General features: G+C 40.3%; 1 protein-coding gene across 2 annotated transcripts; it reads left to right on the top strand.

Moving 5' to 3' along the window:
- Positions 1-960: 960 nt before the first annotated feature.
- On the top strand, positions 961-15,069 carry NRBF2 (nuclear receptor binding factor 2). Of its 2 annotated transcripts, XM_045568261.1 has the most exons (4): positions 961-1,215; positions 7,236-7,320; positions 12,371-12,411; positions 13,535-15,069. In XM_045568261.1, the coding sequence occupies exons 1-4, from the start codon at positions 1,186-1,188 to the stop codon at positions 14,243-14,245; spliced, it is 867 nt and encodes a 288-aa protein (XP_045424217.1). In that variant the 5' UTR covers positions 961-1,185; the 3' UTR covers positions 14,246-15,069. The 2 variants fall into 2 exon arrangements, with proteins under 2 accessions (XP_045424217.1, XP_045424218.1); XM_045568262.1 differs by lacking the exon at positions 7,236-7,320 and having other exon boundaries at positions 1,131-1,215.
- Positions 15,070-16,293: the final 1,224 nt, after the last annotated feature.

The raw sequence follows: 16,293 nt of genomic DNA on the forward strand, positions 1-16,293 counted from the left end.
CACACCTGTAATCCTAGCACTCTGGGAGGCTAAGGCAGGAGGACTGCTTGAGGCCAGGAGTCTGAAACCAGCCTGAGCAAGAGTGAGACCCCGTTTCTACCAAAAATAGAAAAATTAGCCACCAACCCAGCATGGCAGCACCTGTCTGTAGTCCCAGCTACTCGGGAGGCTGAGGCAGGAGGCTCGCTTGAGCCCAGGAGTTTGAGGTTGCAGTGAGCTATGATGATGCCATTGCACGCTAGCCAGGGTGACAGGTGAGAGCGAGACTCTGTCTCAAAAAAACCAAAACCAAAACCAAAAACACCCCATGCCCTTTAAGATGCCTTCCTTCATCACCCAAGCCCACCTGGTTCATCTCTATCACAGCTCCTTATCTGTTCCCCTTGGCACAGAAATCACAACTGTCAGCGAATTCCACGACAGAAAGAGCCTTGCGTGGTGGCTTGGCTCACAATTAACTGTTAAATGAATCGGTATTATATCTGGCTATCTGTGACCCTTATTATTTTAACAGTTTGTGAGCAACTTGAGGGCAGAGCCCCGAATCTATCATTCATGTCTGTCAGCCTCCAGGGGGGTCAGCAGTAGTCCAGTACATGGTTTTGCATTTTCAAATCTGCTTTTTTGAGGGGGGGAAAAATCCGGTACAACAATAAAGATGGGAACAGGAGAGCGAGAGAGGGCGTAGCTAAACAGAGTGGATTTGAGGAAAAGCCAGGCTGGAGGGCAATATGAGAAGCCAACAGCGGAAAGCCATGCTAAGCTGTGAACTACAAGGCCGCGCCGCCTCACGTGACATCACAGTAGCGTCAGGAGGCTGAAGATGACGTCTCTCGCGAGAGGAGAGACTGACCGCACGCAAGCGTACGGCAGCCGGTCCCCTCACTTCCCCGAGCCCCGCTCTCTCCTTGTCCTCCCTCCCACCTTGAACTAGCCGCCGGCGCGCGTGACGTCATGGCGCCGTGCGTGGCGGCGGCGGCGGCGGCGGCGCAGGGGGCGGGCCCGCGGCGCGGCGCCGGAGGAGGAAGTGGCTTGGTGGTTGCCGTCTGCGCGCCCACCGCTGGCTCTCCGGGAGCGGAGAGGGGCCGCCGTCCCCGCGGCTGCGTCGCGTCTGCCCGCCGCTCCCCTCCATGTGCCCCGGCGCCGCCGCTCCCCTTCCTCAGGCCGCCGCTCATCCCGGGGTCTATGGAAGTAATGGAAGGACCTCTCAACCTGGTGAGTGGCCCACAGAGGCTGGCGTCCCTCCTGGGTACCTTTGCCTCAGGAGTCTGGTCCCGTCCCCGGCGTGTCGCCTGACCTTTGAGGCTGGGAGGCGGGCTGGGTAGGGGTTTCCGCGGCGTCGGGGGGCGCAGGCAGGCCCTGGCCCCACAGCGGCTCCTGGCACGCCGCCCCGCACCTTCTCCGTCTCGGGGATCCCCGGGAAGCTCCTGCCACCTCCGGGCGCCCCCTGCCGCAGGGCCGCGGGCGAGGGGATGCCACCAGCTGGGACTGCCACCTCCTCTCCGGTCGGGGGAAATGCCTCCTAGCGCCACGTAGCCACCTCCCTGCAGTCTGGAGAGACTGAAGCCGGCCGGGGCAGAATTGGTGTGTAATACTGGTCTTAACTTCTAACGTGGAAGGTCCGAGTCTAAGCCTCTGACTTTGGATGGATGGAGTAATATTGCTCCGCAGCCCCATTTTTCTCTTCACTGGTTTCTCACACACATACTGATGCATAAACTGAGAGTCTGTCTTCTCCCTGAATAAGTTAGAAACAGCTGGTAAAAAGAGCTGTCCCTCTTTAGCTCAGTTTCATCAATTTAGGCACCATGAAAGTGCAATAGATGTTTGCTGTTTTCAGAAAAAGTGCTGGTAGCCTATTTCCTTATTATGTTTTTAGGTATTTCAGGTTTGCAATTAAAAAAACAAGAAGCTAAAGGGAAAAAAGAAAAAGACCTACCAAGAAGAAACACGAGTTCTTTCCAGACCGGCCACCACATGTTTTAGTTTCCCGGAGAGGGTACCCATTTTGGATACAAAAGTCAGATTACTTAAGGTTGCATACAGGAAGATCTTTTAAGTCAGATTTGCAATTCTTTGCCATAGTGGGATTGGAAAAAGGACTATGGAGGATTAGGTTCGTACTTTGGAACTCCAAAGCCTGAAGTCCTGGAAGAGCCTTGGACTGGTTCAAACCACTGTGTAGAAAAGCAGTAGAGCCTGGTGGTTTAAGAGTATAGATTGTGGAGCCAGACTGCTTGAATTTGAATTCTGGCATTGTTGTTTAATAGCTGTGTAACCTTGGGGAAACTACTTGACCTCACTCTGTTTCATGTTTCAGGTTTGTTGTGAAGGTTAAAGGAGTAAATAAGTAAGTGAGTGTAAAGCACTTAGAACTGTACCCAGTACATAGTACAGTGTAAGAGTTAGCTATTATAACCAGACCATAAGCCCTTCATTTAAAATCTGTAGAATAAAAGTTTGGACTTTTTGAGCTTTAAAAACCTGAGATTCTAGGAACCTAAAGCTGTGGTTCCAAATCACTGGTACTAGGTTAGCTACTTTGAGGAGCCCCCCACCCTCGCTCAGTTTTATTAAGTTGGGTTTTATCTCCATTGGTAAGAGTTGTTTACACTTAAGAAGAATTAGACTACGTTTGTGAGTTTTAAAAACCAGGGAAATATCTTGCACTTTTGTTTTTAAGAAACAATAAAATATAATGGATGGCTTAATACTGAAATTTAATAGGAGTATTATTAAAAATAACCAGCCTCTTACAGAGTGCTTCAAAGTTCAAGTGTCCTTGCAAAATGACCATTGGTTCAGTTCCAGTTAGCTTCACTTTATTTGGCTTCAGGCTGCAGCATAACTGCCCCACAGGTGTGGGGGCTTATGAGAAGACTGGAACTAGGCTACAGTTGTAGATGGAGCAGCAGAATCACCAGTTTAGGAAAAATTAGTTAAATGGTGACGATAGTTATTTAAATTCTCCTTTTATAGAAGGAGAATTTTGAAAAAGTTCTCTTAAGCAGGCTAACATAATTCCATAATCCAACTATAAAACTTATATGGACAAGTATCAGAAATTTGGCATCTTGATTTCTTAAACCATTTGAGATTTAAAAGATCTGACTTCTAGCCTGGTTGATTATTGACAGATAACAGTGGAACAGAGATTGACATTTACGTGAATTATTTAACTGTGTTGTTAAGTACCAATGACAGGCCTCTGTCAGAGTTTTAGAAGACTGGAGTTTTTTGAAAGCTGTTATTCTTTTATGTCAAAGGACACTTAACTTAGTATCTAGTTGATTCCACATGAGAAATAGTTCCCAGTGCTATGATTTAATGAGTACCTTTGAAAATCCCACAAGCTTGTATATACAGGCTTTTTCTAATGATCTCAGTGTAGTCCAAATTTACTGTATGAGGACTTACTACAGTACGTGGATTTATAATCGTGTCCTCTGAGTATCCTTGGAATTTTGTAAGCAGTTTCCAGTTATACAGATAAATAAGCCTAGACTGAGAGAAATTAAGTAATTACTTAGGTCAGTGATTCAGATACATTATGGATCACAAACTTATTTTGATATGACCTCTTTCTACTAGTGCTTCCATATTAATGTACTCCTTATTTTCATTTCAGTATGGTCCTGTCTATATTGAACCATAGATTGTGTGTTGGCATTTAGTGCCTCTGCTCTAGTATTGATTCTTTTATGTTGGATTTGCAGTAGGTGCCTGTAGGCTTATTTCCTCACAGTGAATTTTTCAGATCTGGAAGAGACTAGTTTGAAATATTTATTTTAATATGTAGTTCAGATAATGTGTTCTAGTTCTCTGGTTTTTGAAGTTGATGAAAAGAAAAATAAATTCTTCATCGAAGAAAAAAATAGCTAGGCTTTTGTACTCTAAATAAGTTTGTTTCATCAGGTTTTTTGGGTCAATTTTTACTATGGGAAAATGGTGACTTACAAAATTACTTAGTATATATTTAGGGATTTCTTTGCATCCATTTAATTTTGGCAATGTGAGTGCTGGTAACAAACTTCAAATCTAGTTCTTTGGTTTGTTTGCTGCTGATTTGGAAAGTGATGTCAGATCTTAATTTGAACATGACCCATTGCTCATGCTTTGCTTACCTCTGCTGCAGAGGGCAGGGTCCATGTGACTGCGTGGCCACATTGTTTCCTGTGTGTTTGGCCCTTAAGAGTGCTGAGAGTAACAGCTTTGCTCTGGAGTGGTCAGTTCTCACATCATGTGATGTGGTTAATGAAGCCTCTTGTTTTTAAGCTTCTCATCTAAGAAAAGGAATCAGATATCATGGTCCAAGGAATGGCCTTGTACATACGTGAAGTCAGCTATATATGTTAACCATGTTGGCACTAAAATCTTTAAGGTAAAAAGAGGCTATTTGAACCCCTTGCTGCCCTGAAAAATTCAAGGAAGATTCATCCTATGTCACAAACTAGGCTGGACCTAATGCAGGCATTCTGGGGAAAGGCAGTAGAGCACTGAAATATATCCAGCAATTATTAAGTGGTGGGGTTGGCATCAGACACTTTACATACATTATTTGTCTTGTCCTCTTAGTAGCTGTATGAGATATTCCCCCAATTTTACAGATGAAAAAATTTGAAATGTGGAGTAAATGGTGATAATGGGATTTGAAAGCAGGATTTCCAAATAAAATGTTGATCTTTCCAATGCTTGCCCATCTGTTTTGACTGTGATCCACAATGAGAAATTTTTACAGCTTGGTACATACATGTATTACTGCAGAGCTGTTACGTTATAGAAGATGCTTCCTGGAATTGTGTAGAAATGCGGGGTCCTCATAAACTTCACCAAAAACAAAACCTTTTTGCTATATATGATGCAGTGTAATATTTACTATAATATTAGATTGTTTTAAAATGCAAGTTGTGACCCACTAAATTGATTTCACAACCCACTAGTGGGTTGCATCCAGTAATTTGAAAGATACTGCACAAGATTCTCACTGTCTTCGCAACAGATGGTGGCAGTTCTGGAAAAAAGCAAGCTTAACTGGAAATTGAAGGAAGCAAAAAGATGCAGGGGGAGCTGCATGTGGGAGAAGTTGATCCTTAGATTTAAAATTAAAAAGAGTTCTTCCTGAAATTCTCTAACACTTGCGCAGTTATCTTAAGTATAATTGCATTGCATTAGTTAGGCAACCAATTCAGTGCTTATTGTTTGGAGATACTGCTGGCTACTTGTCTGTAGGAGACTCAGTGAAATGATTGGGACAGGGGAAGTGAATGAGGTTTCTCCTTTGCTCCTAACTGAAGACCCTACTATAGGTCAGGCATATATTAGATTTTTCTCTGCTGCCTTTTTGGTATTGTGTTCATATGGTATTCCTTTTCATCTTTACATATAGCTTTCCCCAGGGATACAGAAATAAATACATTGAAAGTTATAAGAGGTAATACTGTTTAATCTTGGGAAAGAAGACAATATTGAACCTGTATTTTACTTTCTTTTAATTTATTTTTTTGAGACAGGGTCTTACCCTGTCGACCTGGATAGGGTGCAGAGGCCTCATCAGCTCACTGCAGCCTCAAACTCCTGGGCTCAAGCCATCCTTCTGCCTCAGCTTCCCAAGTAGCTGGGACTATAGGTGCGCCCCACCACGCCCAGCTAATTCTTTCTGTTTTTGGTAGAGACAGGGTCTCACTCTTGCTCAGGCTGGTCTCAAACTCCTGGCATCAAGCAATCCTCTTGCCTTGGTCTCTCAGAGTCCTAGGATTGCAGGCGTGAGCCACTGTGTGTGGCCAAGTATTTCTCTTTTTATGACTGGCTTTTTTCACTTAGCAAAATGTCCTCAAAGTTCATCCATGGCATGTGTCAGAATTTCCTTCTTTTTAAGACTGAGTAATATTCCATTGTGTGTATATAATACATTTGGTGTATTCATTTGTTGATGGACATTTGGATTGCTTCTAGCTTTTGGCTATTGTGAATAATGGTGTTATGAACTGTGAAGTACTTTTTGCTTTTTTTATGAAGCTTTGCTATATCATGTGAGTCAGTGAGGAAAACCTAACATTAGTTAGAAGACTTTGTTGATCACACCTTCTTTTCTTCTGGCTAGCTAAATGTAATAATAATCTTAGGTAAGTTACATGACCCCATCAGTCTATTTGGCCTTCCTATGTAAGAGAGAGAAACACATTCACAAAGTTGTAGTGAAAACAGATGAAATAATGTACATTAAAGCTCTTTTGAAATTCTTAAAGTGTAGCAAATATAAGGAGGCCGGTGACAGCTTATTTAATCCATTTACCTTACATTTAGGAGCACTTAATTTGCTTTTGGAACTTCTCAATTTGTTCTTTTGGTGACTTGTACCTGATAAAAACCTACCCTGTAATATTAGATGTTGGTATCATTAATTCCTCAACTGTACAATTTCCACATTTTTTCTTTTAAAAACAGATAGTAACTTTAATGTTGAAAGAATGATACAAGAGATGCTTGGATTTTACTATTTGGTAAATGATTTCCTGATTATAGTTTTTAAACTATGTAGACTAGTGAATCTGCAAAATAGCCCTTGTTTTGAAAGGAGCTTGTTAAAAATAAAGAAAGTGCACTTTTTTTTTTTTTTTAATTTTTGAGACAGGGCCTCGTTCTGCGTTCTGTTGCCCAGACTGGAGTGCAGTGACCCAATCATAGCTCATTGTAGCCCAAACTCCTGGGCCCAAGGGATCCTTCTGCCCTGGCCTCCTGAGTAGCTGGGACTACAGCTATGTGCCACCATGTCCAGCTAATTTTTTCCTATTTTTTGTAGAGATGGGGTCTTGCTGTGTTGTCCAGGCTAGTCTTGAACTCCTGGCCTCAAGTGATCCTTGGCCTCCCAAAGTGCTGTGATTACAGGTGTGAGCCACTGCACCCTGCCAAGGAAATATACATTTTGAGTAACAATTTGTGATTGCAACTCTTTTGGTCTATTTCTGAAGAATGGAAGAATGTGGTCACTGAAGGAATGAAGTGGCTGGTGTCAACTTGAGAGTGATTTATTGGTGGTGTTGAGAGAAGTTGCCAGTTTCCTTCACGTGCTGTATTTCTAGGCTCTACTAATTGCATTTTCCCAGTTATGGATATAGCTGTTAATGGTGGTTTGATGTGTGGCAACATATGGCATTATTTATCTCCTTAAAAGATGCCTTTTTTTTAAAAGTCATGTCTTATGATTCAGAGGAACTTAAGGAATGTTTGTCTTCTAGGCTCATCAACAGAGCAGACGGGCAGACCGTTTATTAGCTACGGGCAAATACGAAGAGGCTATTTCTTGTCACAAAAAGGCTGCAGGTGAGTATTCTTTTTAAGAAACACTAATACTGAAGGGCAGTTTTTTCCCCAGTATCTCTTAATGCTTTATCTAAATGAAAATCACAGTCATAGTGGTGTGTGTTGCCCTACATGTGCAGGGTCAACACTGCTGACCCACCAGAACATCAGCTTTGATTATTTTTCAAGTGAGTGTAAGATTTCGTAGCTCCTTCTAACCCAGTGTGTTTATGCGTGAAGATGGCATAAATACCATACTGGTAAATGGTTCCTGGCACAGCTCTCTGAGCCCAAAGATTCTTAAAGACAGAAGCTGACTGCTAGAAGTCTGCCAGTTTATCTTATAAAAAAGGAGTCAGGGTTTCAAATAGCTGGCCAGTTCAGGTTCTGAAAGTAATAATAATTCAATTCCGAGAAATTCATTTTCACTGAGTTTCCATTTTCTAAGATGCTGAAAATACAAAACCCACCAAAGACCTTTGCCACCTCAAATGATGGAAGGTTTTTCCTGTGGTCTTTCTTTAGTTTTCCTTTCTGCGTATTTCATCTCTCCATGCCTGCCTATAGTAACATGCTGGTGATAGTTTTCATTTAGGTATAAAGTTTAGAATTGTTGGCTTCTTATCAAAGACCTAATTTTATTAGCTCCTGGGGGCCTGTTTTGCTTAGATCAGTTTCTGTTGGCTGAGCAACAAACCAAAAAGCTTTGGGAAAGGAGATGTTTTAATCATTCTGCATCCAAAATGGGTGTGAGTCACCTTTCTTAGAGCAAGCCCTGAAGTCTTTCTGCTGGTAGGCACTTTCTTTTCCCTTGGGTTGGTATGATCAAAGCCAAATTCTTTCCTGGCAGAGTCTGTCCCTCCCATGTTATTTTACTGCTGAAATCCAGACTGTGTGGTGGGCATTGGTTTGGATAAGTCCTCTTCAGTGATTTTTGCCTATAAGTCACTAATTTTCAGAGAAAATTTCAAGTCTTTTTTTTTTTTAATAGAATTAGTTTTGCTATTGAAGAGTAGCCCATGTATCTGTTGTAGGGTTGAGCACATATGTTTAGGTACCCCTTAAATCTGTGTATTTTTATGTGAGTTTTATGGGGGTTTCGTATAACGTTAAACTTGTTAGCTAGTGCTCTTTAAATCTTTTCTAAACCATATTTTGTTGTGAATCAGATTGTTAAATCTGTAGTCACCATAAAGACAATATACTATGTTTAGCTTTATTGCCATGCTAGAGTGCAATGGCATCATCATAGCTCACTGCGATCTCAAACTCCTGAGCTTAAGAGATCCTCCTGCCTCAGCCTCTCGAGTAGCTGGTACTACAGGCATGCACCACCACACCCAGCTAATTTTTCTATTTTTTTTTTTTTTGTAGAGAAAAAAACCTATTTATTTAAGAAAACCAATGCCACCATGAATTGATGCCTTTATAACCCAAACTAGTCATGGTTATGCATATATAATATGTTAAAACAGTGAATCAACATATGTTGTGCACTGAGCTATATGATATTGTGAATATAAAAGGGAGAAAAGGCTGGGTCTGGCGGCAGCTCACACCTATAATCACAGTACTTCGGGAGGATGACTTGAGTCCAGAAGTTCAAGGCCAGCCTGGGCAACATAGACTGCATCTCTACAAAAGATACATACATATAAATAAATTAAATAATAATAAAGGGAGAAAAGTTCCCTTCCTAACCTAATCCTTGTCTTTGAAGACTTAAAACTATTGTTTGGTTTCAAATACCAGGCCCCCCCGCCCCCAGTCTGTGACATTCTTAGTAGAAAAGATAAAGGCAGCCAGTTAGAGGATGTTAGCTTTAATGAGGGAGATAGAACTGAATGGGATTAGTAAATCCCACTGAGCAGATTTGGAATTTAGACTTGGTTAAAAATAGCTTTGTGTTTTGTTTTAGAGTGGAGTTGAAAATTTGTGTGTTTGAAATGAGCTGTTTTCTAAATTGACTCACAACTAGGGCTTATAATAGGTATTTTGGGAGGTATGGATGTAGATGTATTCTGAAAGGAAGGAAATCATTTTAGAGATGTCACAGGGAAAAGTCAACATCTGAAAAAGACAAATAGGAAGGAAAGCCAGAAATGGGAGGACTTCAGAGCAAACGAAGTTAGCCTGTGTCCAGCTCTCAAAGATCAAGGAGGACCTCTGAGACTAAAAACTTACCCTGAGATTATATAGTTAAGGAGGACTCTATAGCCTCTATACTTTGTAGTATTTGTTTTGCAAATGTGTTGAAGTAAGAAGTTACTTGATTTTTCTTTCCTCTTGTGGAAAGATAGGATCTACTCTTGAGGTGGAAAGAGGCTGAATCAGATGAAACTGAGTATATACATGTTTGCCAGATAACCTGGGATAGCAAATCAGGAAGGAAAATACTATTTAAATCTGGTAGCGGGTGCCAGATTTGTTTCCATATTGAAAAAGGGTAAATTTAACAAGTTACAGACTCCCAGGGATTCAATATTGTTAGAAAAATCTTTTGCTTTAAATTTGTGACTAGCAGCTGTAGCTGGATTGGTGTGATTCTCTTACTGTTCTCATGCGGTCCAGTTTCTTAAGTGAATTTTGTTTCACAGACCACAGATGAGCAAAAGCTTAAATGAGGAAGTTGATAACAGCCATTGATAATACCTAGAATTCAAAATGAACTTTTCAGCAGATGAGCAGACCTCTCATCTTCAGTATATATACAATAAATGCACAATTATTTTATATGTATTTGATCAACATTTTGGTTGAAAACAAATCTTAACCTGGGCCTTCCTGTGAAACTGTGGTAACATGAAAATGATTCTAGTGCAGATCAGTCTTTATCATGTAGAGGTGCTATTTTGCTGCACATTTTGTGCTTTGGTACTAGTTTAATGGATAGCTGATAGAATAGTGTAATTGGTTATTATTTTGAGAAATAATAAGTTCTTCAGATTTCCTTAGTTCCTTTTCCCCATGATTTACTTAATCACTACTTTGAATTTTAGCCTTGTGTCATAATTGAAGGAAGCAGTTTAAGCAGAATTGTTAGATTTTCTTGAGATAGATATTCCTTTCCTAAACTTCTGTCTTGGTAAGCGTTTGTTCCTATTATGAATCTGTGGAGCAAATCCATGACCATGCAATCAGATAGTAATCTTTTTTTTTTTTAAATAACTTAAAAAAAAAGCCCCAGTTGTAAGATTTAAATGGGGGAAATACTTTAAATGACAGTGTGATTCTTTGTTGAATTATTTGTGCTTTGGGATATCTTTGGGTATCCTTTTCTGTCATGTTAAAGAGTTTCACTGTTCTACAAAGGGAAGTGTTTAGTTGGTTTAAACTTGGTTTTGTGAAAACTGTTCTATTTGTTAGAAAAGTGCATTTGAAACAAACTATAGCTCAGAGAGACATGTATGCAGGCAAGATAGGAAGGCTGTCTAAGAACATTCCTCCTTATTGTATCAGGGCAATAGCAGAGCAGATAGAATGTCCCAATAGATTTAAACATGAACAAGAGGAAAGAAATAGTATGCAGCTATAGAGACTTAGTACAGAAATAAAAGACAAGAACAAATTGAGGGGAAAAAATGTAAGTATGGTAAGTATGGTTGTAGCAAAGACTTCTCCTTACCAACTCGTGTTCTTTCGTTCTTGGAGCATCTAATTTATATCTCAAGGACTATGGTAGATGCAAGGAGACAACAATTCTAAGTCATGAAATCAGAAAAATCATTAAAATGTTTGGATTAAGACTGGACAGAAAGCAGTGCTTTGTGGTATCTGTAAAAAGGCAAAAAAGGAACTTAATGTAGGAATGAAAGTTGTGGCAGGCAAAAAAAAAAAGGAATGAAAGTTGCCAAAAAAGTTTATAGTAAGCAAGAGATAGAAAATGGTGATTGTGCATGATTTATTATTAATAATACAGTACTTGTTATTTATATCCCATCTTGTTCCAGAAAGGGTATAAAATATCTTACAGAGGAATATAACAATGAAATATAGAATGTAATTACGAATAGGTAGATGAGGAAATCTATAGAAAGATAAAATGGGAAAGGACTGGGAGTATAGTTCACAAAATGAGTTCTTGCATATTTATAGAAGGAGAACTTGCCTTAAGCTTTCTAACAGCCCAAAGAAGAAAAGTAAGGATTTTTACAGTAGCTATTTGAATTCTAACAAATCAAGTCACTCAGGATCTGATCCTAAGATGACAGAAAAGTTTGTTGAAGGTCTTCGTAAATGACATTATGCCGTTCTCATTAACTTCCTGGACTATGGCAACAAGTTCTTAGAGCTTTTAACTACCTAATTTGTAGTAGACTGATGGCATAGCTTATTAAAAGTTGAGTCCGTAGGAGGCCAAAATGATACAGTCCAGGTATTCAGATGAATAAAAAGTCATTGGTAATCTCTTGATATTTTTGTGAACATAATGAGTAATAGGGTTTTGATAGAGTCTTGTTTAATTTTAATCTTCCCTAAACCTGTTTTTGTGATTAGGCTATCTTCAGGTTTTTTGGTTTTTATTTTTTGGTGGTTTTTGAGACAGAGTCTCCCTTTATCATCGGGGTAGAGTGCAGTGGCATCATCATAGCTCACTGCAGCCTCAAACTCTTGGGCTCAAGTAATCTCCCAAGTATCTGGGACTACAGGTGCGTGCCACCATGCCTGGCTAATTTTTCTATTAGTAGAGCTGGGGGTCTCACTCTTGCTCAGGCTGGTCTCAATCAAAATCCTGAGCTCAAGTGATCCTCCTGCCTCAGCCTCCCGGAGTGCTAGGTTTACAGGCATGAGCCACCGTGCCTGGCCCATCTTCGGTTTAATTGTAAAATATACATGGGTTTTAAAGAACAAAACCTTCAAGATGGGATAGGGAATATTTATATTTCATTACCCACTGACATCCTTTTTTGGAGAGGTTAAGAATCCTGACCTTTTTTTAAATCTGAAGTTATAGCAGAATTTTTTTTTAAGACCAGTTCTTTTGTCATATAAGGAATATTGAAACTCTTCGTTTTATCTGTTAATTACAAAATGATGACACATTTTAATGTGCCTCTTTTTTTTCCACCAGCATATCTTTCCGAAGCCATGAAGTTGACACAATCTGAGCAGGTGAGACATGTTCTTAATATTTGCAACCAGGGTTAGAAAGATCTTCTTGTAGAGACTTTTGAATGATGTATAAAATAAAGCATCGTTCCCCTCTCAAAACACTGTAGTCAAAAATATATTAAATAGGCAAGATAAAAGTACTTCAGGAAGGAAATTAAAACTAAATGAACTGCCGTTGATGTCCCAGACATGGCTTGAAGAAACTTCTAGCATTTTTCTTAGTGGTTACAGATCTCAGATTATCTGATGTATCTTTAGAGACCCTCTTAGGACCTTTCATGATCATTAGCTCATGTTCGACCATTAGCTCACACAGCTGGACTATGCTTTTGCTTGTTAAAGATAGTTTAAAAATTGTCTTCTGTGTTTGGGGAGGGCTTGCCTAGGTTTTAAAAATGCCTTTATCCAAACATTTCTTGATTATAAAAGTGGCAGGTACCTAGGAGGTACTTAGTAAATATTTGTGTGACTGAATTAAAGATACCATTTCTGTGAGGGATGTCAGTAGCAGGAAAAATCTACTCAAACTGAACCCAGGGAACTTAAAAGTTGTGTTCTATCCTTTACACTCACTTTCATAATACAGAACCTGGTTACGTAACACATGTGTGCATTGAACCTTGTAAACACGCTAGTAATAGGAAGGCTTTTTTCTTGATTTTCGAGACGGGTTCTTGCCCTGTGGCGCAGGCTGGAGTGCAGCGGTCCGGTCATGGCCCACTGCAACCTCGGACTCCTGGCCTCTCGCCTCAGCCTCCCAAAGTGCTGGGATTACAGGTGTGAGCCAGCGAGCCTGGCCAAGACTTTCTTTTCAACTATTTGTAGAGATAATATGTCTAAAGAGGGAAGATTTCTGTTTGGTATTTGCAGATGGGGTAAGGCACATTTAGTGTGTTGATTGGGTATAGGACTTGTGACTTTCTGAATGAATAGTGTTTTGTTTATGAATAAAAGTGTTAGCTTAAGACCTAGTTAATTTGAAAAATTTTTGCGGTTTTATTGAATTGCAAACATAGTATATGAATTCTAAGTGTTATTGAGTTAGAAAGGAGGATCTTGGATATTACTAAAGAGATTTAAAATACTAAATTCTTCAAATTGTGTCCTTCTTTCTGTGTAATAGGCTCACCTATCACTGGAATTGCAAAGGGATAGCCACATGAAGCAGCTCCTCCTCATCCAGGAGAGGTGGAAAAGGGCGAAGCGTGAGGAAAGATTGAAAGCTCAGCAGAACACAGACAAGGATGTAGCCACCCATCTTCAGGCATCTCCCAAACCCTCTGCTGAGGACACAGAGGGCCAGAGCCCCCTTCTTTCTCACAAGTACAGCCCTTCTGCAGAGAAACACCTGCCTGAAATTCAGGGGATCTTTGACAGGGATCCAGACACACTACTATTTTTACTTCAGCAAAAGAGTGAGCCAACAGAGCCATGTATTGGAAGCAAAGCCCCAAAAGATGATAAAACGATTATAGAGGAGCAGGCAACCAAAATTGCAGAGTTGAAGAGGCATGTGGAATTCCTTGTGGCTGAGAATGAAAGATTAAGGAAAGAAAATAAACAACTAAAGGCTGAAAAGGCCAGACTTCTAAAAGGTCCGATAGAAAAGGAGCTGGATGTAGATGCTGATTTTGTAGAAAAGTCAGAGTTATGGAGCTTGCCACCACACTCAGAAACTGCCACAGCCTCCTCAACCTGGCAGAAGTTTGCAGCAAATACCGGGAAAGCCAAGGACATTCCAATACCAAATCTTCCTCCCTTGGATTTTCCATCTCCAGAACTTCCCCTTATGGATCTCTCTGAGGATATTCTGAAAGGACTTATGAATAATTAAAATGGAAGGTCACAGAAGAGGTGAGAAGAGGAAATAATACAGTAATACAGTTAAGCAAAAAAAAAAAAAAAAAAAAAAAGGGAAAACCACATACAAGGGTAATCCCGGAAATGCTTCATCATCTGGCAGACTGGGGCAGAAGAGGCAGTGCCAGGACTCGGGAAACAGTCACTGTGAAATACGTCGCATATCTGATTCGCTGACTTGAGCTGATGATTCCGACTTGGCAAGACACTAAACTCTTGGAGGTTCACTTTCTCCTGATACAAAACCAAATGGCTACCTGGAATAATTTTTTCAAGCAACAATTATTTTTCTTATCTTCAGGGTTAAAATATATAAAAGTATGTTATGTGTAATTAATCTATAATGCCATAAATGATAATGCAAAACCTAAATAATATGGTGGCCTGATGGACTGCCTTATATTTGAAACATGCTTTTTATCATGCATTGACTGTATGCGTTTCGTTATGCACATTGTTTGTGTAAATAAGGTGTGTAAGATACACACCTTTCTAGATGAGACTATATGTGCCACACTTTGCACTACTCATGACATAATGATAACCTCAAGACTATCAGGAGAAATATTTAAATTTCCATTTTATGAAAGGAACCAAATTATTAGTTATGCTTTTTTAAACAAATTGCCAGTTTACATAATTAATCAGGGTGCATTTTAAGTTCTAACTTTGTTTTTTGTATAATGCATCATTTGAAAATACCAAGGAAATGTCCTTTGTTTTTAATGATGCATGAGTGGAAGTAATGCTAGTTGGCAGTATTTGATTGTAAGAAATCAATAAAGTAATTGTGTTTTATACCTTTGTTGAATGTGGTTGATAGTTAAAAAGGAAGGCACTGAATGGCCTTGTCTCTGTTGTAAACTTTGCATATGAATGTGCACAGATGCGGTCACATGATTACTTTGGTGTGTCAAGGATTCTTTTCCATTGTTTTGTAGTCCATTTCCCCTACAATGAGGGTGAAAAAGAGTACAGAAGTTGTAAGGCTTAGAAGTGTTCCCAACCTTTTTCTTAACCTCACACATGGCAGCTCTCCCTGGGTAATCTGCCACCCAGTCAGAGCACAGTGGATAGGGAAGCACTGCCTTGGCACTCTCCTCTCTCCTGAGTTGGATAATGTTGGAGGAGAGGGAAGGGGAACAGGAGAACATTCAGGCACAAGCCACTGGGTGTGTTTAAAGCATGGACTTGCTGTGTGGAATTATGGGAGTAAGAGAAATACACTCCCTCTGAGGGAATGGAAGACAGTTGGGTTGAGGGGGTAGGGTTGGGCTCACATATTCACTGATGAAACTAGTAGAGGTAGGAAGGGCTGAAGTGACCATGCAGGAGCCGTTTTTTTCCTGTTTCATCTTGCTGCAGATGAAACAAAAAATAAACTAGCTTCTTAAAGTTTTTTTGAGACAGTCTCGCTTGGCCACTAGAGTGCAGTGGCATCATCATAGCTCACTGCAGACTCAAACTGGGGCTCAAGGGATCCTTCTGCCTCAGGCTCCTGAGTAGCTGGGACTAGACTCTGGCCACCATGTCCCGCTAATTTTTTCTATTTTTAGTAGAGATGGGAAGTCTTGCTCAGGCTGGTCTCAAACTCCTGGCCTCAAAGCAATCCTCCTGCCTTGACCTCTGGAGTGCTAGGATTCCAGATGTGAGTCACCACACCCAGTCTTTAAAAGATCTTAAAAGAATTACATACTCCCTTATAAGTTGTTACTTAATTTGTTCATGGCAGTGGTTTAATATCCCAAGCTCTGAGAACATTTTACTTGCCTAACCTTCCTCATAAACTTGAAATTTAAGTTTGTGCCAAAAGCAAACTACAGTCGTGTTGCTTAACAACAGGTATGTTATGAGAAATGCATCATTAGGCGATTTCCTAGCATATGCTTGGAAATCTAGATCAGTAAGTTATCTATGCAAAGATCGAAAGTGATCTTTATCACTATATTTTTGCCATAATGCCAATGTAGCCTAATCAGGTCTGTGAGGGAGTGGAGGGCATAGCTGTTCTCAGATTGTGTC

The sequence above is a fragment of the Lemur catta genome, chromosome 14 (genome assembly GCF_020740605.2).
Source record: "Lemur catta isolate mLemCat1 chromosome 14, mLemCat1.pri, whole genome shotgun sequence".
Taxonomy (NCBI): domain Eukaryota; kingdom Metazoa; phylum Chordata; class Mammalia; order Primates; family Lemuridae; genus Lemur; species Lemur catta.

Coding starts and splice junctions, on each gene's coding strand:
- NRBF2 (XM_045568261.1), top strand. CDS start 1,186: ATGGAAGTAATGGAAGGACCTCTCAACCTG. Junction 1,216..7,235: donor TGGAAGGACCTCTCAACCTG/GTGAGTGGCCCA, acceptor TTTGTCTTCTAG/GCTCATCAACAGAGCAGACG. Junction 7,321..12,370: donor TTGTCACAAAAAGGCTGCAG/GTGAGTATTCTT, acceptor TTTTTCCACCAG/CATATCTTTCCGAAGCCATG.